This window comes from Typopeltis vanoorti, chromosome 12 (genome assembly GCF_054136105.1).
Source record: "Typopeltis vanoorti isolate ZY-2024b chromosome 12, IOZ_Tvanoo_1.0, whole genome shotgun sequence".
NCBI lineage: Eukaryota > Metazoa > Arthropoda > Arachnida > Uropygi > Thelyphonidae > Typopeltis > Typopeltis vanoorti.
The window spans coordinates 91,122,724-91,147,185 of NC_143560.1; the positions used below are offsets into that span (position 1 = coordinate 91,122,724).

Consider the following 24,462-nt stretch of genomic DNA (forward strand, 5'->3'; position numbering starts at 1 on the left):
GGGTCAAAGGTAAGTGCAAAGCGCGTTGCTCATGTTTGCGATATTCTAATAGAAAAAATGGATAAATCTCTAATGATTTGGATGGAAGATTGCACTCAAAAGAAAATTTCTTTGGATGGACACCTTATTAAGCAAAAAGCTCTCAAAGTTTATAAACATTTAAAAGAACTTGATCAAGATTCTTCAGAAGAAATCTCTGAGCATGGATTTTCTGCCAGTAAGGATTGGTTTGAAAACTTTAAAAAGCGGTTTTCTTTGTATAATCTTAAAATCCAAGGAGAATCAGCATCAGCAGATGTTGATGTTGCCTGGAAATACCCAGCAGAACTTTTAAAAATCATTAAAGAAGGTGGTTACAGTGCAGACCAGATGTTCAATGGGGATGAATCTGGGCTATATTGGAAAAAAATGCCAAAACGCACCTATATTTTGAAAAATGAAAGATCAGCTACTGGATTCAAAGTTTCCAAAGATAGAAGTACTCTACTGTTTTGTAGTAATGCATCAGGTGATTACATGACAAAACCAATGTTTATTAACCGATCTGCAAATCCTCGTGCGATGAAAGGGCTCGACAAGTCCATCCTACCTATTTATTGGCGGGCCAACAAAAAGACATGGGTTACGGCTAGCATGTTTGAAAATTGGTTTTTCAAGTGTTTTTTTGTACCCGATGTAGAAAGTTACACAAAGAAAAAGAATATGGACTCCAAAATTCTACTAATTTTAGATAACGCACCAGGCCACCAAACAAATTTAAGCCATCTGAGTATTAAAATAACTTTTTTTGCCACCTAATACTGCTTCGCTTATTCAACCACTCGACCAAGGAATAATATCAAGATTTGAGTCATATTATATTCGGCGAACATTTCAATTAATTTTGGAAAAAATGGAATCTAATCCAAACATGACACTGTCTCAAGCGTGGAAAGAATTTTCAATATTGAATTGTGTAAAAATTATTTCTCTGTGCATTAAGGAATTACAACCCTCTATGCTGAATGCTTGCTGGAAAAAAATATGGTCTGAAGCTGTAATGGAACAAAATTTCGTACCTCCAGTGGATGCCGAGTTACGTCGTATAATAAACGCTGCACATATTTTTGGTGGAGAGGGCTTTTGCAATATGGTTGAAAATGAAATTAGTGAATTGATGGAGAAACAGATTTAAATGAGGAGGAACTGGTACAATTAATAGATGGCGTCGAACCAAATGGCAGGGAAAGTTCTGTCGAAGATTCTGATTGTGATGAATTCGTTAAAGAATTCAGTTTAAAGAAATTAGCAGAAGGATTGGACTTGGCAAGAAAGTTAGGAAGTTATTTTATGGATAATGATCCCTCAATGGAGCGCTCAGGAAAATTCACGAGACAATTGGATATTTGTTTAGCACCATATTATGAACTTAATAAAAAATTGCAACATAGTGGAAAGCAAAGTCTTATTACTGACTTCTTGATGACTAAACCAGCCGAAGTATGCAATGAGAATTATACAAATGATGTCCAAGAGATTTCAAGTGGTGACGACCTCCGGCCACTTAAAGAACATCTACGAAATGTTATTTCTGAAGACAGTGATGACGATTAAAATATGCACTTTATTTTATTGTGTCTAAAACATTTATGCATTATGTGCAATGAAATTTATGTACAATTTGTAATTTTTATAATTTTATACTACATATTTGTCATAGTTTGTTTTCTTAACTTACATGAATTACCTGAATTAAATAAAAATATTGTTTTTGTTGGATATGTCAATTGTTGTTTATATAATTAAAAAAAAAATGATTTCGGAACCTAACCCTACTTTTTCTATGTGATCTGTCTCGTATAACGTGATTTATATAACGCGCCATTTCTATGGAACCTAACATTCGCGTTATACGAGGGTTACCTGTATACGATTAGTTTCTGTAAAAACTTCAATGGTTGAGAAAAGTACTTTTTTGTGCATATGCTAACATATTAATCAATTCCATTAATTGCAAAATAATAAAGTGTCACTGGCTTTTATACAGCAATAAAAAAAAAATCTTGGCACCTGAAACTTAAATAATATTACCACAAGATAAGAAAATAATTGTGATAAGTAAAGTATGTTTATAGTAGTGATAATGATGAAAAGTTTCAACAAATTGGAAAATCAATAAAATCAGGTTAAAAACTAGTCAAGAGAGAGAGTGGAAGAATGTTTACAAAAAGAGAATATAACAAATATGTATTTGTACATACATGATCATGATATGTAAAACATAATACTATTACCTGATCTCCTTCAATTTGGACAGATAATATTCCCAAATCCCGAAGCGCTCGGTCACCTCGTTCTGCTAATTGCCGTAGACGTTGGGCAGCCTCCTGTGGGATGTTGAAAGTCACCCTTACACTATTCCATGGCTCTACTTTTGTCACCTTGAAGGGCTTATTCTCTATAAAAGCAACATTAATTTTTCAATTTTACTTCTATATATTGAACAACCACCACTGATCCAATCTACATCCTTCAAGAAAGAAAATTATACTTAAGGGAAGAAACAAATAACAACAAAACTGAACACATCACATTTTTATCTAAGATTTATTACTCTTGTAGCACAAGTATAACTAATTCTAACAGATTAATGGAAAACAGTTTTTAAATTGGTAAAAATTCCTTACTTAACATACAGAAGGAGGTGCATAATGACATGCTTGTGACAGATTTAAGAGACATCAGCGCATGAAAAATTTCAATAACAACCACTTGGAGTTTCTCTGAATTTTTCCATCACTTGTTTAAAGGATGGATCAGATAACAAAGAACATTTACTGTTAATGGGAATATCCAGAGTGGGGGTTCGTTTATTCATTGAGAGGTTTCTACATTGCAGCATCAATTTTTAATGAATTTCATCCATTATTTCTGAAAGATCTGAAGTGAATGCAATAAGTCAGTAATTTGTAAAGACTTTTCATCCTTCTTATGAACAAGCTGGATAAGAACTAAACATTAGATATTCTGGTAGGGTAAGTGAACAAGTTGAGTGAGATCATTCAAAACAGCAAATATTTCAACATCACTAACTGCTGAATCAGTAGCTGGAAAATGGGTGCCAGAAGTTATTAAGAGTAGTCAGAAAATGGATGAAAGTGCCAGTAATGACAGCAAAGAGAATGGGGTGGAAGAATGTAGGTAGCATGTAAAAATGAAAATGAAGAGTGAAATGAAATATATGGAGGGTGATAATGAACTTCAAAAGAGACTGATGTAAATAAGGAGGAAGAAGTCAGTAGTATGAATCAAGTGTCAAGGATAATTGCACAATATTATATGGATATGGAGATTCAATCATTAGAGGTGTGTGAATAACAAGGTACATAAAAACATGCGTTCCAGGCAGAGCATTAAAACAAACAACTGATGCCTTGCATGGAAGAAGGAATGGGCATCAGAATTAGTGGGAGTTGTGGGCACAAATGACTCGGATGGTGAAAAAATGAATATGGATGGGAATTTGAGGAAGTTGTTGCAAGAAATAAAGGATAATAGTGTTGGTGTGAAAGTAGTTGGCATATTGCCCAGAGCAGTGAGATGAGAAGAGATAATGGATGATCAAGATAGCTGAGTTGTGTAAGACAAAGGGTGTTCATTGTGTGTATTTATGGAGTTAATTTGAAGGGAAGTTGGAATGATTTAAAGGATTGCATTTGAATAAATTTGGGGTTGGATATTTGGAGAAACTGGTGTTTGCTGAGAGAAAGAGAGCACAGATTTAAAATAAAGTTAGTGTGGCTAAAAATCAGAGAGAGAGAGAGAGAGAAAATATGAAGCAGGTTGTGGAAGGATAGGACGAAAATGAATACAAGGATAAAAATGTGATTATGGCAAAACCTCTAGTCTTGCCATATATATATATATATATATATATATATATGGAAACCAGAGTCAGGACCAGGGAAATGGGAGTGGTCAGACTGAGAAGCATACCATAGCAGCTAGAGCATGGAGTGATGGTATTGGTGAAATGGCCTCCAAAAGAGTGAAATTATTGTTTTTTTTTAATAATTCTAATGAAATCAGAAATACAGATATGAAGGTATTATTAAAAAAAAAAAAAAGAGTAATGTTGTAAATGCATGGAGGTTCACTTATCAACAACGTATTTATCACACTGAAACTTACAATCCTTAATACTCCCGGCATTTAATAACATGTTCTGATAATGTGTTCCACTCCAATTCTACAGGTAAAAGTTCTTTACTTTCTTTATCACACTACACAGCTTCCAGGGATGGTCACTTGTTCTTTCCCTCTCACCTTCTACTATTTTTATAATCTCTTCTCTATTAATCCAATAAAATCCCCACACTAACTTAAATATCCCTCTCTCTTATATCATCAAACTCTGCAGTTTACATTTCTTTAATCTCTCTCTCTAATCAACTTTCCAGAGTCCCAATAATGCCTAAGTCGCTCGTTTTTGGGCCTTCTCCAGTGTTTCCACATCACAATGAAAACCAGGTGACCAAATCTGAGGATAATAGCCCAAATGCTTTATAATGAGAAATAATGACTACACTGACAAGTAAAAATAAGGTGGCACAACCACTTCATTATTGTTTGTACTTGTTAGTATACTAATTATCACAGCAGTGTCCATGAAGTTAGCCTAGTGGCTATGAGCTTTGCAACCATATGCCTGGGGAAGGAGTGTCCTAGGTTCGATTCCCAGTGATGATGTGAGGAGCTTAAGGATCTTTCTCAGCTATAGCCAAGTTAGCCAGTCTTGGGAACGGCCAGCAGGGCCCCCCTCCCCACTTTATCTGGAGTTTTTCATTTTTCAGGTTTTTCATCCTGCAAGCAGGCCCTGTGAACACACACAGGCTACAGTCATAGGATATAGTACTTAATCCCTCATTAGGAGGGCTCAACCAGTCCTAAGGGGTGGTCAAGGAATGGGGGAACCCTAGATGAATAAAATAAATAAAATCCCACCAGTAATGTGTAGTTTTGCAACACTTACAATGTGTCCTCTAAACTTCGGTCTGCTGTCAAACCCCCCCCCCCCCAATATCGAATCTCATTCATTTCCTGAAGTGCAGTTCCATACTGTACACAGTACACAGCCTTATATCTTTGCACTGCAATGTGCAAAACTTGTGTTTATTAATATTAAAATGACAACCCTACTCATTAACAACAACAACAACTTATGCAAATAACTTTGCATAATCAACAGACATCTGAAGATCTCCAACCAATCCATATGAAATATTAACAAATAAGTTAAACATAGGGTCTCAAGAACAGATCCCTGGAGCACACCACTGGTTACCTTTCTTTTGAGACACTACTCCATCGTACACAACTTGCTAGCATCATTCAGAGAACCAATCCATTTAATCAATCTATTATCCATTCACATCTATCCTCTGTAGCTTGTACACAAACCTGTTAAGACACAATCTATTAAATGCTTTCAAGTTCAAGATTATCACTGTATATGAATCGTCCTTATCCAACATGTTTGCCACCTTATCATAAAATGCAAGCAAACCTATTTTTGCAAATCAATCAATGCTAACCATAACAAAGAATGCTATATTCATCATTCTAATCCTGTATTTCATTCCTAATCAACTTCCCCAATATTTTGACTACAACTGCAGATATACAGACCGGTCCATAACTGGAAATTTCAATCTTAGAACCATCTTGCTTGTGGAGTGGTGCTATATTACCTTCTTTCCACTTCTTAAGAACTTTTTCCTGCAAGACTTTCATTAAATAATCCATTCAAGACCACAGCTGACCTCTTTGCACATTTCTTAAAAATACATTGATATGTTATCCATTTTTACATAAACACCCAATACATCTCTAATTCCATTAATTTTTGCCTCCTGTCTACATGATGCCCAGCGTAATTTATGTTAGTATGATATAGACTGATAAAATGCTCATTAAATAATTCCACTACATCTCATGCAACGGCCACTCTGCTACCATAACTATACACCAGTATTGCCCTTCCATAATTATTCTTCCTCATGTTTGTCATATAGCAGAAGAATTCCTTTGAATTATCTTTGGCCTGAAGATCCAATCTCCCCTCACACAACACTTTTCTTTCTTTACCATGTTTGCCACCTTTCTAGCTTGCACTTTATACTCCTTATGTACCTGTTCGCCACTGACCATCTTGTACCTCCTTTGTAACTTGCTCTTTTCTATCATACCACTTGCATGATTTCTGTTCCTCCATATCACTCCTGCCCTATTTATTTACTGAACTCTTGATATATAGTTATGCACTGCTTGTGTCAGATGCTGCTTTATCAATTCCCATGCTCTGTCAACTTTTTTGCATGGCTCATCAACCCAAAGTATTAATGGGGCCTCTCTTATATAATCACCCACCTTATAATTCCACTAAATCCCTTTTTGACTTTTTGCTATTTAACCATTTCCCAAACCAGTACCTGATGATCACTCTCACCAATTGGCAGCAATGCTGATACCATAATTAAAAACATCCTGTGAGGATATCACCAAATGCAACACTCAAAAACTTCAGTTTGCTTCTATCACATGCTTAAGAGTTATCCCTCATAAATTTAACAGATTCACTCTCCTTATTCCAATCTGCATTTCTATAATTAAAATCTCCCATTAGGATTTTAATTATAGAAAACCAATTTGCTAAAACATTTTACAATAAGTGCTCTCCTTGGCCTGTAACAACATCCTATTAGATATACTATTCTATTAATTTCAACCTCACACCAGATTCACAACCCTCACATGTAATACCATTTTCAACTGTTGCTCTTAAGTGGGCACATTTCCTCTACTATCATTAACAGATGCGTCCTGATTTAGTCTGGAGCAAAACTAGGTGTGCTCTCACCCAAAGAGAACCAGGGACATGTTACTATCCCTCTACTACTCTACTATCCATGATTGGGGGGGGGGGGGGGGGAGTTTCATGAATTTGAGGAGCATTAGCTCAATAACATCTATCCTAGGCCTTCTAGGTACAGATACGTGGATATTTTTGCAGTATAGAAGAGTTCCTTTATTGAATTTCAAGATTTCATTACAAAGTTTAATGCTGTTCATCCTTATATGCAGTTTACTCTTCAAGTAGAAAAGGATCATTATATTTCCTTTTTAATAAATGGATATGAAAATCTGAGACAAGGTCATTAATGGTTATAGCGCTCTTTCATTGCCTGCCTCCAATAAGTTATTAAGCATATTGCCACCCTGTATTGTCAAGAGAATTACCAAACTACTTAGATCGTTGGACTCAATGTGATTTTTCTCAATCAACAAACTTTTTTATCTTCTAGGCCCTATGCAAAGAATCAACTTCTGTTTTTAACCTACCTGGTATTTATCACATTCCTTGCATTGTAGGTTATCTTACTTTGGCTAAACTGGTAGATCTGAAGCTGTTCATCATGATGAACATCTCAATTACATTAGATACCATGGTCTGGGACAATCTGGACTTTCTGAACATACTATTTCCATCAAACGTTGGATAAATCAGTAGAAGATTAAAGTCCTACACAAAAGAAGTTTTTCTTAGAGACCAACTCTACAAAGAAAGCTGTGAAACTTTACTTCACTGACTCAATATGAATAGAAGCAATGGACTGAAGTTCTCCTCTCCTCATGGGAAACTACTCTTCATACATCTTACCATAGTCAAAATCTGAATTTCATACTGCTGATGCCCTTGATACTTGGGTAAATTTTACAGAAATAAAATTGACACACAAGTTCCTCCCTTGTTAATTATTGTGTTCAACTCCCCCCCCCCCCCCAATTCCACACCATGACTTCATCTACAAAGTGATTATAGTAACTGTATCATCTCCCTTATTACTATTATTACAGGCAACTCCAGGGAGTCATTAGACTCATCGAGGGAGACCGCAAATCATATTCATCACAACTATTCGACATTCATACAGTATCTATCATACCTCGCCTTAAACTCATTCACTGTCCCAGCATCCACCACAGACTCAGGGAGCGCATTCCACTCATTCACTACTCTAAAAGTAAAGAACCCATGTTTTAACATCTTTACTAATCACACTTTTGCCCATTTTCCATGGATGTCCCCTAGTCCTCCCACAACCAGCCCTGTTCTCAAAAATATCTTCTGAATTAATTTTATAGAAACCCTTCAGTAATTTGAATGTCTCAATCATATCTCCCCTCCTCTGCCTATCAACCAATTTTTGCAACCCACAAATCCTCAACCTGTTCTCATACGGTTCATTCCACAGACATGCTATCATCTTGGTCGCTCGCCTCTGATCCTCTCCACCTCCTCCCCATCAAGAAGAAACCTAGGTGATCAAATCTGAGCACAGTAGTCGAGATGGGGTCTTATCAAGGCTCGATAGAGAGGAACAATAACCTGCTTGTCAACGTATTCTTCAGCAACCAAGTGATTTGATGAGCTGATTTGGCCACTTTTGCAATGTGCCCCCTAAACTTCAACTCCTTATCCACCAACACTCCTAAATCTCGTGCCTCATCAATTTCCTGGAGCACGGTTCCACCAATGCAGTAAACTGCCACCAATCTTTTCACCCCAAAATGAATAACCTTACCTTTTGCCACATTAAATTGACATCCATTCTCCTTAGCCCAGACCTCCAATCTATCCAAATCATCCTGCAAAATTTTGACGTCATCTGCATTCACTATGCCCTACCCAACTTCGCATCATCCGCAAACAAATGAACTGTTCCTCTCAGATCCTTTCCTATATCATTTATGAACAAATTAAACAGCAGTGGTCCAAGAACAGATCCTTGTGGCACACCACTAGTCACAGGCCGTCTTGTGGACTCTACTCCTGAGTAAACCACTCTCTGATATCTCTCCGTCAACCACCCTCCTATCCATCTCACGAACCCTATGTCCATTCCCATATGCTGCAATTTACTGATTAGAATTCCATGTGGTATCCTGTCAAAGGCCTTAGCAAGGTCCAGTAGAATCACTGTAAACCCATTACCCTTATCCAGTTCAGCCGTCACTGTGTTATAATACGTGAGCAAGTTACTGAGGCATGACCTACCCTTCACAAAACCATGCTGTCCCCGATACAGTATCCCATTTTCTTCTATCCAATCTTGTATTTTCCTCTTGACTATTTTCTCTAAGACCTTGATAATGATTCCTGTTATGCTGATTGGCCGGTAATTTTCAACAGCAGCCTTGGAACCACCTTTGTGCAGTGGAACTATTTTCCCCTCTTTCCACCCCCTTGGGACTGACCCAGTCCTGAGGCTCAAATTAAACAAAATGGTCAAGGGCACTGACAATTCTTTGGCCGCTTCATGTACGACACGAGCTGGTATACCATCTAATACCACAGATGTATTGACATTGAGGTTCTGTAATAGACTAGTTACCTCTACTTCATTCATCACAATTCCAGTATAAGCTGTTGGTTCTTCCATTCCTGCAAAGTAACCACCTGGATTATATACTCTTGCAAAGTGCTCGCTCAGTAATTCCACAATATCGACTGATTCGGTTACCTCCCTACCCTCAGCATTTCTTAAGATCATTCTACCATGAGCATTTTTCCTTTTACTTGCAACATATTGAAAAAACTGTTTGGGATTTTCTTTAGCCTGCGTGGCCAATTTCCTTTCCTAATCTGCTTTTGCTTTTCTTACCACCCTTGTTACCATCCTGGCCTGAGCTTTATACTGTTCCTGCGCCTGATGGTCACCCTTCTCCTTAAATTCCCTCCACAATTGTTTCTTTTTTTGCAGCTCAAGCTCAATAGTGTTATTCATCCATTTAACCCCTACTTGATTTATTATTCGGACTCTTGGTATATAGTCAACCATTGCCTCCTGCAAACAGTTCTTAACCATCTCCCATGCACTATCAACATCCAGCCCTTGCAGTTTTACATGCCATGGCATTGAGCCAAGCACACACCTAAGTTTGTCATACTTACCAGCCAGGTAATTCCACATGTACCCTGTCTTAATTGTAAATTCGACTCCTTTAGCCACCTCAAGTCAAACCTTATATCTGAGGTTTGACTGCAAAAACATGCAGATATTACATTTTATTCTTTTTCCTCATTAACAGATTTGGTTATATTGGGATGAGGAAGTGGTGAAGACCCAGAGATGAATAAACAAATGGCAAGTGCTTTGTGGAATGCTTCCTATGAGGAAGATTGAGGGTGTTTATGATTGCAGAAGTTAAGCAGAAAAGAGGAGATATAACAGAAATTATACGAGTTACTAAAAGGGTTTTACAAGATTGGTCAGCAAGCCATCAGGACTAAATTTTTCACTTATAGAATGAGTGGAATGTGTTGCCAAGGATATCTGACTTTAATACTGTCAGTGAATGAACTCAAGGAGAGGTATGATTTTCATTATGTCAGTTGTGAGTTTATTGCAATGAGTTTTCAGACTCCATGGAGATGCTCCTGTGATGATAATACTAATAATAATTTTAATTTGTTTAAGCACACAACAGAGATTAAATGAAATGATTCTGACATTATATATTTGAACAGCTAATCAAAAAGAATTTTACTGTTGTTACTAACATTTTGCTACCAGATATGCCTAGCAGCTTGCTTTTATAATATTATTAACAGATAAGGAGGAGAAACTGGAAACAGTTGGTTTGAGGTAAGACAAAGCCATAGAATTAGTATAGTTGGAATGGTGAGCAAAACTGGATAATACATTATTTTATCTTTGATTGAGAATGGGACTGGGAAGTTACAGGCTTCTTTTTAACCACCTGTAAGATGTGTATGGAAAACAACTGTGGCAAGAAAAAGAGCTGAACTGTGGATGTCAATAAACATGAATTCAGTAAGAGATAGTAATCCAACATGATGACCCCCCCCCCCCCCGAGTTCCAGACTGGTAGGCCAGTTCTCCTTGAATTCTGATGACTCGAATTTTGAAAACTCGAAGGGGGAGGGGTGTCCGTCCTCCTGGTGCCTATGATTTCCAGACTGGTAGACCCATTCTCCTTGAATTCTGATGACTCGGAGGGGGGGGGGGTTCCGTCCCCCCAGTGCCTACGGTGCTCAAATTCACAGGTATAAAAGTTAAACAATGGCTAGTCAGTCTAATTCTGTGTGATTGAAGTAGAGCTTTTGCAAAGAGTATCCATCAATAAAAATTAACAACTGATTATGAAAATTAGAGGAATTTAACTACTGAGTGTTCTAGTTAAGATTAATTTCAAGGATACTTCAGAAGAAACAAAGAATAATTGAGAAAGAGAAACTTTGGAAAGACAAATATGGGTTCAGAGCAAGCAGGGATTTATCGAGATCAGATTTCTCCTTTAAGACCAACATCATCATCATCATCAAATTCCTGCCATGTACTGTCAAGGGATGTACAGGATATGATAGTACTACATGAAAAATTTACATCATTACTAACTTCCTATCTACAATTTTCCTCCAAATCAGTCTGTTACCTGCCAAAACTCCAACGTTATCAGATCTTATATTTCTCTCTACTAAGGCACTTTTTACTGTGTCAACTCACCTATACCTTGGTCTTCCTCTGGGTCTCTTTCCTGCCAACCTAGCAGAGAACACTTGTTTTGCTAATCTTTTATTGCCCATTCTGTTTAAGTGACTATACTACCTGAGATTAGCTCTGCTAATGCATTCCTGGATGCTAACAAGTTCTTTCCTAATATCATAGTTTTTAATATGATATTGCCATTGATGCCATCTGTTCATGCACCTAATCTTTCTCAGGACTCTCATATCTGCAGTCTCTAGTCTTTGGTCAAGTGTTTTACTTCTGATCCAGCTCTCAGATCCATAAGTTAAAATTGGTTTGAACACTGGCTTGGTTGGCCGAGTGGTAAGCATATCCGCTCTCCAGCTAAAAGGTTGCGGGTTCAAATCCCGCCGTGGGCATGGATGTTTGTGATTATCTAGTGAAAATACCAGTGGTGGTCAGCGGTAGATGGTATTGGTGTAGATGATGAAGGTAGTTGTTGGTGGTGGATTGGTGAAGACGGAGAGTTATAGAGTAGTGCCCTCCCTCGATGAGTCTTTGGACTGGCTGGAGGTGTCATGTAATAATAATAATAAAAAAATAATAATATAGATAATTTAGTGTTTTGGCTAATTTCACTCTTATTCCATATAAATTTATTCAGTTGACTTCCTACCATACCAGCTTTGTTGATTCTGTTGTATATTTCCATATTTCATTTACCATCTTCACTAATAATCATGCCTAAATAGCTGAAATGTTTTATTTGTTCTATAGGTTCACCATTCACAATGCAGTTAATATTTTCAATGTTTCGCCTATTTTCATTGTCTTAGTCTTTTTAATGCTGACCTTCATACCATATCTATTACAACAGTTATTCACTTTAGTGAGAGAATCTTGCAGACTTGTAGCAGATTTATTTAGAAGTATAACATCATCTGCATAAAGCAAAGAGCTGAGATTAACATCTCCAATTTTGATATCAGGTTTAATACCACTTTCCATCATAATGTGATCCCTATAGATAATGAATAACAGAGGAGATAATGTACATCCTTGTCTGACACCAGATTTAACATTAAACGACCTTCCTGTACTTCCTTCAATTCTGACTGCTGACTTACAACTCAAATAAACACTAAGTATTGCTTGATATAATGCCTCATTGACACCATATAACTGTAGTGTATTGAACAGCTTCTCTCTTGGCACCTTGTCATATGCCGTTTTCAAATCGACAAAACTTAAATACAGATCTTTGTTATATTCCCATGCTTTCTCGACTATTTGTCGTAAAGTGAAGATCTGATCCTGACAGCCTCTATTTGATCTGACACCCAGCTTTTCTTCCACAATTCTTCTCAATCATTTCTCAAGTATACTTGCATAGATCCTGCCAGGCACACTCAGTAGGGAAATACCTCTGTAATTCTTACATTCACTTTTATTTCCTTTTTTATATATGGGTACTATGAGAGCTCTACTCCAATCATCGGGAATTCGTCGCTCTGTCCAGGCTTTCTGAACTATGCAGTGCAGCCACTGTAAGACTTTTATACCACCATACCTCAGCATTTCTAGTCGAATATCATCTACTCCTGCTGCCTTTCCACATTTTAACCCTTTGATGGCTTTTTCTACTTCAAGTATGGATATGTATTCCTGACTGCATGCCTGGGCAGTGTTTTTTACCACTGTGCTGTCATCACTGCTTGTTTCATTCAGCAGTTTTTCAAAGTAATTACTCCATACTTCAAGGATATCTTTTTCTCCAGTTTTCATGTCACCTTTATCATCTCTAACTCCTTTTACAGCACTCTTTTCTCCATTTCTAAGCTTCTTCAACAACTTCCAGAATATTTTGCCACCTTCTTGATATTTATTTTCTATATTCTTGCCAAAGTCCTCCCATGACTTTTGTTTAGCTAGTTTCACACAGTGTTTAGCATTCTTGCATTTGTCTCTGTATTCTCTAAGAGAACATGCTGACTTATTTGACAGGAACTTTTGATATGCTTTCTTCTTTTCATTCACTGTCTGTTTAACTTCCTGTGTCCACCATGGAGTTCTAATTTTTCTATCCTTGCAGACAACTTAACCACATGCCTCTCTAGCTGAATCAATCAGGGCTTTCTTCAAGGCTTGCCACCGAATCTCCAAGGTTTGATTCCTGTTCTCAAACTGTTTCATTTTTTCTTCAATAATCTTTGTGTATTTTAGTGTCTACAGTTCACATCTGAGAGCTGCTCAACTTTCATTCGCTTTAAAACTTTCTGGCATGTTATTCTTTTCAATATGAAATTCAATTTTATCAAGCTCAAGACTAAATAGTGATCACTTCCAATTTCAAATCCTCTGTACAATCTGGTGTCCTGAACCAGGGAGAAAACATCACTATCAACAATAACATAGTCAGTAAGACTTTTCTTATTCCTTGCCTCTTCTCTCAATGTGAATATGTGCACATTTTTATGTTGGAACATCGTGTTAGTAATAACCAGTCCATGTCCTGAGCAGAAATCCAACAGATATTTGCTATTATTATTAGCTTTGCTCTTTTCTCCAAATTTTCCCAAAATATTTTTGTATGTCTCACAATCATTTCCTACTCTGCTATTTAGATCCCCAACAAGGACAAACTTTTTCATTTTCATTGTGTAAGTTGCTTTTTCTAAAACATCAAAAAATTCCTCCACTTCTACCTTAGTAGAACCTTCTGTGGGACCATAGCTACAAATAAGTCTCATTTTCCAGTTCCCTATTCTCATATTTGCCCACATTACTCTACTTGAGACTGCCTGCCATTCAAGAAGATTAGCCTCGTATTTTGTGTTGAATACTATGGCTACTCCTTCTTTTCTTTGATTGTCATTGCCTGAATATAACATTTTGTATTTATTGCTCAGAAAGATCTCACCAGTTTTTAACTTTTCTGTTTCAGTCACCCCTATTATGTCGATCTGGTACTTATCTAATTCCTCAGCTAGCTCCATTTCTTTGCCATTGAGACTTCTTATGTTGATAGTATCGATCTTTAACTCTGGTGATGTTGAGTTGGAGTTTTTTTTCAGATTTGTTCCAGTAGCTGACTTTTCGCTGTTCGCCCTGGCGAAAACAACGGGGTCCTTGTTTAACCGGGCGACGCCCCAGCCGGCATGAAATTTTGTCATGTCGTACCATCATTTTTTATTTTGGTTTAACCAATAAGAATACAATTTGGTCAGCTAAATCCCAAATTGCTAGCCCATCCTCGTTCGTTCAGTATCCAAGTAGATACCCAACAGGGTGCACCACGAGAAGGCGAGGATTGGACATTAGGTCAGAAGCCCTGGTTGGTTCTCCGCATTATTTTAAAGGCTATGTGGAGGTCTCCTCTCAGTTATACGGCTTTGACCCTTTTTACCAAAGTATTCCCATGACTTTTGTTTAACTAGCTTTACATTTGTCTCTGCATTCTCTAAGAGTACAAGCCGAATATTTGACAGGAACTTTTGATAAGCTTTCTTCTTTTCCTTCACTGCCTCTTTAACTTCCTGTGTCTACCAGGGAGTTCTGATTTTTTTATCCTTGCAGACAACCTCACCACATGCCTCTCTAGCTGAAACAATCAGTGCATTCTTCAGGGCTTGCCACTGAATCTGCAAGGTTTGGTTCCTGTTCTCAAACTCTTTCATTTTTTCTTCAATCATGTTTGTGTAATTTAGTATACAGTTCATATCTGCGAGCTGCTCAACTTTTACATGTTCTTCTTTTCAATATGAAATTTTATCCTGCTCAAGACTAAATGGTGATCACTTTCAATTTCAAATTCTCTGTACACTCTTGTGTCCTGCACCAGGGAGAAAACATCACTATCAACAATAACACAGTCAATGAGACTTTTCTTATTCCTTGCCTCTTCTCTCCATGTGAATTTGTGCACATTTTTATGTTGGAACATTGTGTTTAGTAATAACCAGTCCATGTCCTTTCTAAATAACTTAGGGAATTGAAACAACGTAGATCCGAATATAAATTAAATTATACTTTAATAGATATTTCCGATATTTCGGCAATGTCACATTGCCATTTTCTAAAGGAACTTACAAAAAGGCAGGTGCACACAGGCAATAACAATACAGTAACTGAGAATGAAGATATGAAGCTATTGTTCTCCTAGAAGTCCTGATGGTGCCCTCTGGCGGGCTAAGTAGGCGTTCTTGGCCGTTGGGCTGAAGGTCTGCTGATGTATGCCTCCCAAATTTGGGGCAGTTGCATACAACCAAATTTGTTGAGGTTTGGAGAGTTTCTTATGGCAGAGGCTGATTCCATAAATAATCTTTCGAATTTATATTTGCTCCGGTGTATTATTGTTGCTTTCTTCCACCGTATTCTGTGGCGAGTATCCAGAGCATGGTCTGCAAGACCAGAATGGCTATACTTGTAAAACCGGATGTAGTCCTTGTGTTCAGAAATTCTGATATTCGCTGTCCTGACTGTTTGGCCAAAGTACGACAGTTTACAACTGCAAGGGACCTGGTATACACCAGGTAGGTCTAGGGGAAGTGGTTGGTCTTTGGTAGAGCGGATAAGGGATGCCACTTTTCTGTAAGGCCTGTAACAGGAGGTGTATTATTGTTGCTTTCTTCCACCGTATTCTGTGGCGAGTATCCAGAGCATGGTCTGCAAGACCAGAATGGCTATACTTGTAAAACCGGATGTAGTCCTTGTGTTCAGAAATTCTGATATTCGCTGTCCTGACTGTTTGGCCAAAGTACGACAGTTTACAACTGCAAGGGACCTGGTATACACCAAGTAGGTCTAGGGGAAGTGGTTGGTCTTTGGTAGAGCGGATAAGGGATGCCACTTTTCTGTAAGGCCTGTAACAGGAGGTGAGGTCATGTTTTTTTAGAATTTTGGTGATTTTTTCTGAGGTGCCTTGGATGTAGGGAATGGTGATGGATTTAGAGTAATCTTTTTTGTGGAGGGGGGGGGGCTGTGGTTTGTAGGTTTTAATATTTTTTCGGATTTTTTTTTTGGGGGGGGGTAGCCATTGGCTGAGAAAGTGTTTAGAAATGCATAACCAACGTATAAGCCTGTCTACGAGAATCAGTCCATGTCCTGAGCAGAAATCCAACAGATATTTGCCATTATTATTAGTTTTGTTCTTTTCTCCAAATTTTCCCAAAATATTTTTGTATGTCTGACAATCATTTCCTATTCTGCTATTTAGATCCCCAACAACTTTTCCTTTTTTGTTGTGTCAGTTGCTTTCTCTAAAGTCTCAAAAAATTCTTGAACTTCTACCTTAGTAGAACCTTCTGTGGGACCATAAGCACAAATAAGTCTCACTGTCCAGTTCCCCATTCTCATATTTGCTCACATATTTACTTGAGACTGCCTGCCATTGAAGAAAATTAGCCTCGTATTCAGTGTTGAATACTATGGCTACTCCTTCTTTTCCTTGATCGTCATTGTCTGAATATAACATTTTGTATTTATTGATTAGAAAGATCTCACCAGTTTTTGTCTTTTTTGTTTCAGTCACCCCTATTATGTCGATCAGGTACTTATCTAATTCCTCAGCTAGCTCCATTTCTTTGCCATTTAGGCTTCTTATGTTGATAGTACCAATCTTGATTTTGTGATGTTGAGTTGGGGGTGGGTTTTAGGATCTGTTCCAGTAGCTGACTTTTCACTGTTTGCCCTGGTTCCCTGGCGAAAACAACAAGGGCCTTGTTTAACAGGGTGACACCCCAGCCCACATGAAATTCTGTCATGTCGTACAATAATTTTATATTTTGGTTCAAGCAAATAAGAATACAATTTGGTCAGCTAAATCCCAAATGCCAGCCCACCCTCATTCGTTCGGTATCCAGGTAGATACCTAACAGGGTGCACCACGAGAAGGTGGGGATTGAACATTAGCTCTCCACATTCCTTTCAAGGTTTTATGGAGGTCTCCTCTCAGTTATACAGCTTTGATCCTTAAGCACATCCCCCCCCCCTCGTTTAAGATCAATAGTTAAGAAATCATGAAAATATAACAAGGATTTGTATTTCAGCTTTGTAAATCTAGAAAAGGCATATAATAAGGTGTCAAGAGGACAAGCTGTTAAAAATACATACAATTAACAGTATACATATGCTAAAGCTGCAAGTCCACTGGCCTGGTTGGCCGAGTGGTTAACGTATCCACTCTCTAGCCACAAGGCTGCGGGTTTGAATCCTGGCGTGGGCATGGATGTTTGTTACTGTCATGAAAATGCTAGTGGTGGGCAGTAGATGGCACCAGTGTATATGATGATGATGGCAGTAGCGGTTCGTTGTAGTTGGTGGACTGAGTGGTGAAGACAGAGAGTCGTAGGATAAATGCCTTCCCTCGATGAGTCTTTGGACTCCCTGGAGGTGTCGCGTAATAATAATAATTATAAGTCTTTGGAACTTTCTAAGTAAACTGAATAACTGCTGTAGCCTATTTCATATGAAAATTGGCAATGAAAATGGGCAGGAACATGGAAAACATTAACTGCATTATCAATGAAGGACCTATAAACAAATAAAATATATCAGCTATTTAAGCAAATTTTGGTGAAAATAGAAAATTATTATCATCAGACCTCCTGGTAGTCGAGGTCATTACTTCTCTTAAACTAATTTACACCAGATTGACAGCAATATGAGAGTCCAACTCAATGTTAGAGTTGACAAATATATCCAGGTAAATGTATTGGTCACGGTGGTGATTAGTCAGTATATGATTTTGCCTGATGTTTATTCTTCCTTCCATCAAGAATTGAGTTCATTGTCCACAGGTGGTAGCTGTGGGGCTGATTTTCTCCTCACAAACATAAAATTGACTTTGAACACACATTTGGTAGTTGTTACATTTATATCCTGGTATAAATATGGATTTGGATAATTCATGGAGTTTGTGTTATTGCTGCACTGGATGGTCTCCTGATGGAAGGTCAAAAATAATAATTTTTGACCTTCCATCAGATGTTTTTTATTATTATTTTTGTTAATAATAATAAAAAAATACTGACAACAGATGTGTTGTCAGTATTTTTCTAGATACTTTCAATGTTTTCTGGTGAAAATCAGACATTGCATCAGTAATACACTGAGGTTACCTAAATGTCAAAGTGGATGGCATATCTACTTTGCCCAACAGGGTGTAAGTTCGAAATCCACTATGGTATGGATGTATGCCTTTAGTAGACAATTTTCATTGTCTAGTACTTCACCACCCTGTTACTAGACACTTCAAGTGATATGAAAAGAACATGACCCCCCCCCCCTCCTCCTGCCAAGATCTCATCATCTGTGGAATCAAGCTTTTGATCAACTGCTTCCATTTCTAAGAAATTTTCAGCTGCATATGATAAAACTGGTTTGAACACTATCATATTCAGTTATTCAACCATCTCATAGTAATCCCTGCTCTGCTTATTCTATTATGTATTTCATATTTGTTCTGGTTTTTTCACTGATAATGGTGCCTAAGTAACAAAAATATTCTATTTCGTTCTATAGGCTTTTGCTTTTTTGTTTAGCTACCTACTTAAAGTGTATTTGATGCTTTTCATACCAAATTTAATACAACAGTTATTTAATTTGGTAAAAATCCTTAAGTGTGGTCATGCAGTAGTTGCTGCTAAAAAAAAAGATGTTGTTTTTTTTTTTTTTGAAATATTGGTAATTCTCCCCAAAGTAAATTACATAGAAAATCTAATACTTATTCATAAAACTTTGTTAATTCTCCACTACTTACATGGCATCCAATATATGGAAGTTCATGAAATTACATTGGACATCATGTGAGGAAGGATAAAATACTTAATTTTCTACATGTTTTTTTTTTTTCTAACATGAATCTATTTATTTAATGATCTAAAAAGTGCACGCTGACCAAATGTAAAAAATGTTTCATTTTCCACATTTGGTTAAGAAAGCATACTGCAGATATCTCCATATCGTAAAGACTGTAAGCATAAACATAATAAAAAATATGAAGAATCAAAACAAAAATTTAAGACTGAATGCAAAGAAGATTTTGCACTCATTTATGAAGGCGATGTGCTCTGAATCTTTATCTGCAATTCTCTCTCTCTCTCTCTCACACACACACACACACACACACACACACACACACACACAACACACACACACACACACACACACACACACACAGAGAGAGAGAGAGAAAGAGAGAGAGAGATCAATAATTTAAAATGTCATGCAAATTTTTTTTGTCTGAATCTTCTTTCAATTGAAACACTTTAATACAAACTTATTACATTAAAATATGGATTACATTATTAAAAGACACAATCTGTTCTTTCAGCAAGGCATCTGATGCAGTTATAGAAAGTAATCTTATTATTTCCTGAAATATTGTTTATGCTAAATGCCTCTCCCCCAAGTTGTTTCAAACTGGAATATCTAATTCAGGGTTTCCCAAATTGTTCCGCAGAAAGTGACTAAATGTTCTGTGAAAAATTATCAAAATTAATATGAGCCTGGAATGGTTTTAAATGCTGTGACTGTAATCAAGGTGTTCCATTAAAAATGTCAGGATTTGTGAAGTGTTCCGTCGCAAGAAAAATTTGGGAAACGGTGATCTAATCTAATTCTTAATCATGGTACAACACAAATTCCAATTATGCATCACGCTAAGACTCTTTCAAGTCAGTAGTGATACTCAAGGAAAATTGCAGACTGATATATAAGGAACTGTATAGTATGCAGTTTAGTTTTAGGTAATCAGATAATATTCAAGATAATCCAAAATTAGGCACTTGGTTGATAATAAGAAATAAGAAAAATTACTGAAAGAATTATTAGACTCAGTGGTATTAAAATAATCAACAAGGGACAATAACACCAAAATGTGCTTAATGAACTTTAAATGTAGCAAAGATTGAGCACCTGTTATGTCTGGCTAAAATATGGGTCTTGTTCCATTCAGAAAACCTATTTAAACATTCCTGTTCCATATTTTCATCATGGCAATCTCATAGCTAAATGCTATACAAATATTCTAATAATCAATTTCATGTACTCAAATGCCAGGTTTCACCAACAGTTCAATGATTTGCTCATGATGCTTGATTTGGAAGATAAATCAAATTCCTCTTTAGTGTCTGGTGCAGTGATCAGCTCATGTTGAAGATTTGATGAATTGGATCCAACTGAATATTTTCTTCAGGAAAACAGATATTTATATCTGCAATTAGAAGAGCAATGGACACAGGATTTTATGTTTTTCATTGATATCACACAGTATCTTCAAAATCAGAAAAATGCAAAGGAAAGATAAATGATCTTCAGTTTTCAAAAAAATGTCAAGCTTCTACAAAAAAAATCACAAAAATAATATGGAACTAGAGTGATATGCAAGATATTGCAAAAGATATATTAACAGATTAGACTTGCAAAAACTATTATACTTGCAGGATGTTCAGCAAAGGCTATGTTCAATACAAACAACCAGTTACAGATGTAATAACAAGTGAAGAACACTTTGATTTGAACAACAATAAAAATCCAACTATAATGCATATGTTGCAGAAAAAGAGCAATGTCTTAAATACCATTACAGTCCAACAAGAACTAGGTAATTATATATACAATCCAATCCAATAAAAATATCATGACCACTATCATAATAGTTCACAGACTCACCTATTGCTATCCGAAATGCTCTCACAGCATGGACTTTAAGACCTATGAATGTTGCAGGATATATACTCTACTATGTTGTTAGGATGCCTTCCTCAAAATCTGTAAATGTTCAAGATGTGCAGAATTGAAATGCAAGATCTCTTAATTCACATAATCCCGAGATGTTATATAGAATTCAAATCTGGCAGTCATGCAATGGGATAGGAGTTGATGCTGTGTTTGGCAAATCACTTTTAAATGATACTGGCAAGATAGCATGGAAAATTATCCAGCTGAAACACATCCGTGCCATCTGGGAAGATAATCACCATTAAGGAGTACATATGATCACCCACAATAGACAGGAACTTGGTAGCATTCACAATATGGTCTATGAGTATCAAGGCTCCCAGATTTTTCCAGGAAAAGAACTGTATACCATAACACTACCACCTCTTACCTGTTTTTGCCTAGACCATGATATCAAGGTAATTCTTTGCCTTAGGTTTTCATCCACCTCTCATCTAGAAGACATAGCTAAAAATGAGATTTGAAAAGGCATCTTTTTCCCAGTCTTCAATGATGTTGATCAGATACAAACTGCAGACATAAGTTGTCAGTGATTGGAAGAAAGAATGGGTACTTACTTTGGAAGCCCATACAAACAAGGGCACATTGAACTGTGGTGCAGGAAACAATGCCATTCATCCCCTAATTAAATTTCATGGGAAGCAATTCAAAAGTTTTTCATTTATGTTTGCACAAGGCAGGAGAGCCTATATTTACTGCAAGCATTGATGAAGCATGGGTACAAACGTGATATAGCCATGTTTCATGCAAAAGCCAGTATCATGTATATACACAATACTGGCTATGATATGAGTGCCAACTGGAGAGCTGGAGTGGCTGACTGTGAAATAACAGGAATGGTCATGTTTCGATGGACTGTGTATATATCACCAATAATATTGGTGTTTATCAAACTCACATTCTAAAACTGGGAATGTTTAAACAGCTCATTTCTTTTTAAATTTGATCTATAGGACACAGCTTCATAACTCTCATTACACAGTCTCTTTCCACAAGTCCTCCATCTAATGGCTTTTAGAGGGAACTTTTTTTTTTTTGTTCCAATGAACTCTGATCAAATGTAATCTGATGACACTTGTCAGACTCTTGGTACATGTAGTCTTAATGTTCTTTTAAACAAGCTAATGCTAAACTTCCTATCTGATCTATATATGATAGACCACATGAGCATAGGAGAATGAATTAATTTGCATATTACTACCCATCTTGATGAAAATAAATGGCAAACTTGAAAAACTGGAAATGCAACCTATTAACAGCAACGTCTAAATGGATTTCAGAAGATTAATATTTTATTAACATAACTGTTATTATGAAATATTTTGAAATAACATTTTCACATGTAAAGTGATATTCTTGGATCAGAATTAAAACTTGCCATTATATAAATAATTAAAATTAATTATTTACCAGTCATGTGCTCACTTAGCATGGCTTTCAGTGTCATTCATTGTTTAGTGTTAACAAAGCTGATTTGCTCATCTCTAAAGCATTCCAGTCTGTTTTAAGCAGTTGTAGTTTCACTGCAAATATACAGGGTGTCTCAAAAAATGTAAGTACACTTTAATAAATAAAAAAAAGTATATTCTTTTAAACTTGTGCGGTTACTATTTGAGATGGTTAGACTGTTTTTGAATTAATCTGCATATAACATAACATATATTCAAATATTTCATTCCTAATTACTCAATACTGAAACAATATGGAAATGAACTGAAAGAGTTATAAAGCAGTTAACACTGCTTTTATTTGTCCAATTTAAACAAGACTAAGAAATTAACAATTTTGTAGATCAATTTTAGAACAAAACCAAATATCAATGGTAATTTTTATAAAAAAATAAAATCAATTATCCAACTTAAAACTGAAACCAGCACCTTTGGTCAAGCTCCTAAATATCTAATTTCATCAAGATTCCCTATAGAGAAATTTGAAATAGCAGAAAACGTTTAATTAAAGATCCATTCCAAATACAAGTTTCATTGAAATACAAGCCAGTGGTTTTGTAATATATAGAGCATTCCAAACTTCGCTATGTATTTTTGTGAAATAGGATAAACAGGACATCATTATATGTATATTTTTACAAAATACAAGTTTTAAATTGTGAAAACTTAAAAGAACTGGATCTGTGTATGATGATGAAAGATCTGAATGCATGCCCAAGGATAGCATGAGAATGCATCCAATCTTTCAGTCTTTGAAGAGAATCTTCAATTATCAGTTAGAAATGCATCTTGCAGATTGAACATACCTAAAACAACAATTCATTGAATCTTGTAATCATGTACACAGATTGCTGCTACTCATCTTGGATAATCTTCTTCATGCAAGTTTTGCAGCATTTGAATGTAATAAGGCTTTTTCTTCAAGGTCAAATACAAGTTTCTGTGAACTGCTGTTTTGTGTATGCTCAGTCTCAAGATATATTCCTAAATGATAATTTCTGATCCTCCTTGAAGGCATGGTGAAAAGATCAAATGCATTTGCATGCTGTTCTTGAGCATCCAGATCTCTTCATCATGTACAGATCCAGTTCTTTTAAATTTATTCACAATTATTTTGCATAAAAATATACATATAGTCATGTCATTAAAGGCATATTTGAAATTTACCCTATTTCACCAAAATACACAGTAATTATTGGGACACCTATTACATTAAGTGCTTATGAAAAGCCTCTCATGCATTTATATATATGTTGTTCTGCTATCAAAATAAGCAAACATGGTTTTTGAATTCAAATGACAGGTTGCTGATGAATGGGAGGATATTACAATCCTTCTCTAAATATTGGTTAGTTTTCTAAAATGATGTTTTTTTTTTTATCATAACCAAGTGAGAACAAAAATGACTCTCACGGGTCTAGTAAAAAGTGTCAGGGAGAATACTACATTCCAGTTGATGTTAGTTTCCAATAAACCAATGCACTCTATAAACATCGAAAAATAGTTGCAAACAATTCTGTTCTCATTTTAATGTTCACTGGATTTTTGAAACTATGATTCCAGATTGGCTAATGACAACATATTTACATACCAAGCCTACAGTTTTGGTGTGTCTCTGGGTGATGGTATTTAGTGTGAGCTAATCAAAATGTACCATGTACAGGCCTTCCATGGGCAATAATAATGGTGACTGCCCACTAATCCTGTGAAGAAACCAGAAATTATTGATGGTACTATTA

General features: G+C 36.4%; 1 protein-coding gene across 4 annotated transcripts in view; it reads right to left on the bottom strand.

The window, feature by feature from the left end:
* The window catches only part of LOC150100998 (uncharacterized), a 402,791-nt gene that overhangs the window by 268,876 nt on the left and 109,453 nt on the right, over positions 1 to 24,462 (bottom strand). For 3 of the 4 annotated variants that reach the window (XM_090402275.1, XM_090402273.1, XM_090402276.1), the window contains exon 4: positions 2,274 to 2,437. In XM_090402275.1, the coding sequence (XP_090258401.1) occupies positions 2,274 to 2,437 (164 nt within the window). Of the gene's footprint in view, positions 1 to 2,273; positions 2,438 to 22,685; positions 22,799 to 24,462 lie in introns of all 4 variants that reach the window. The other variant, XM_090402274.1, reaches the window with a different exon arrangement.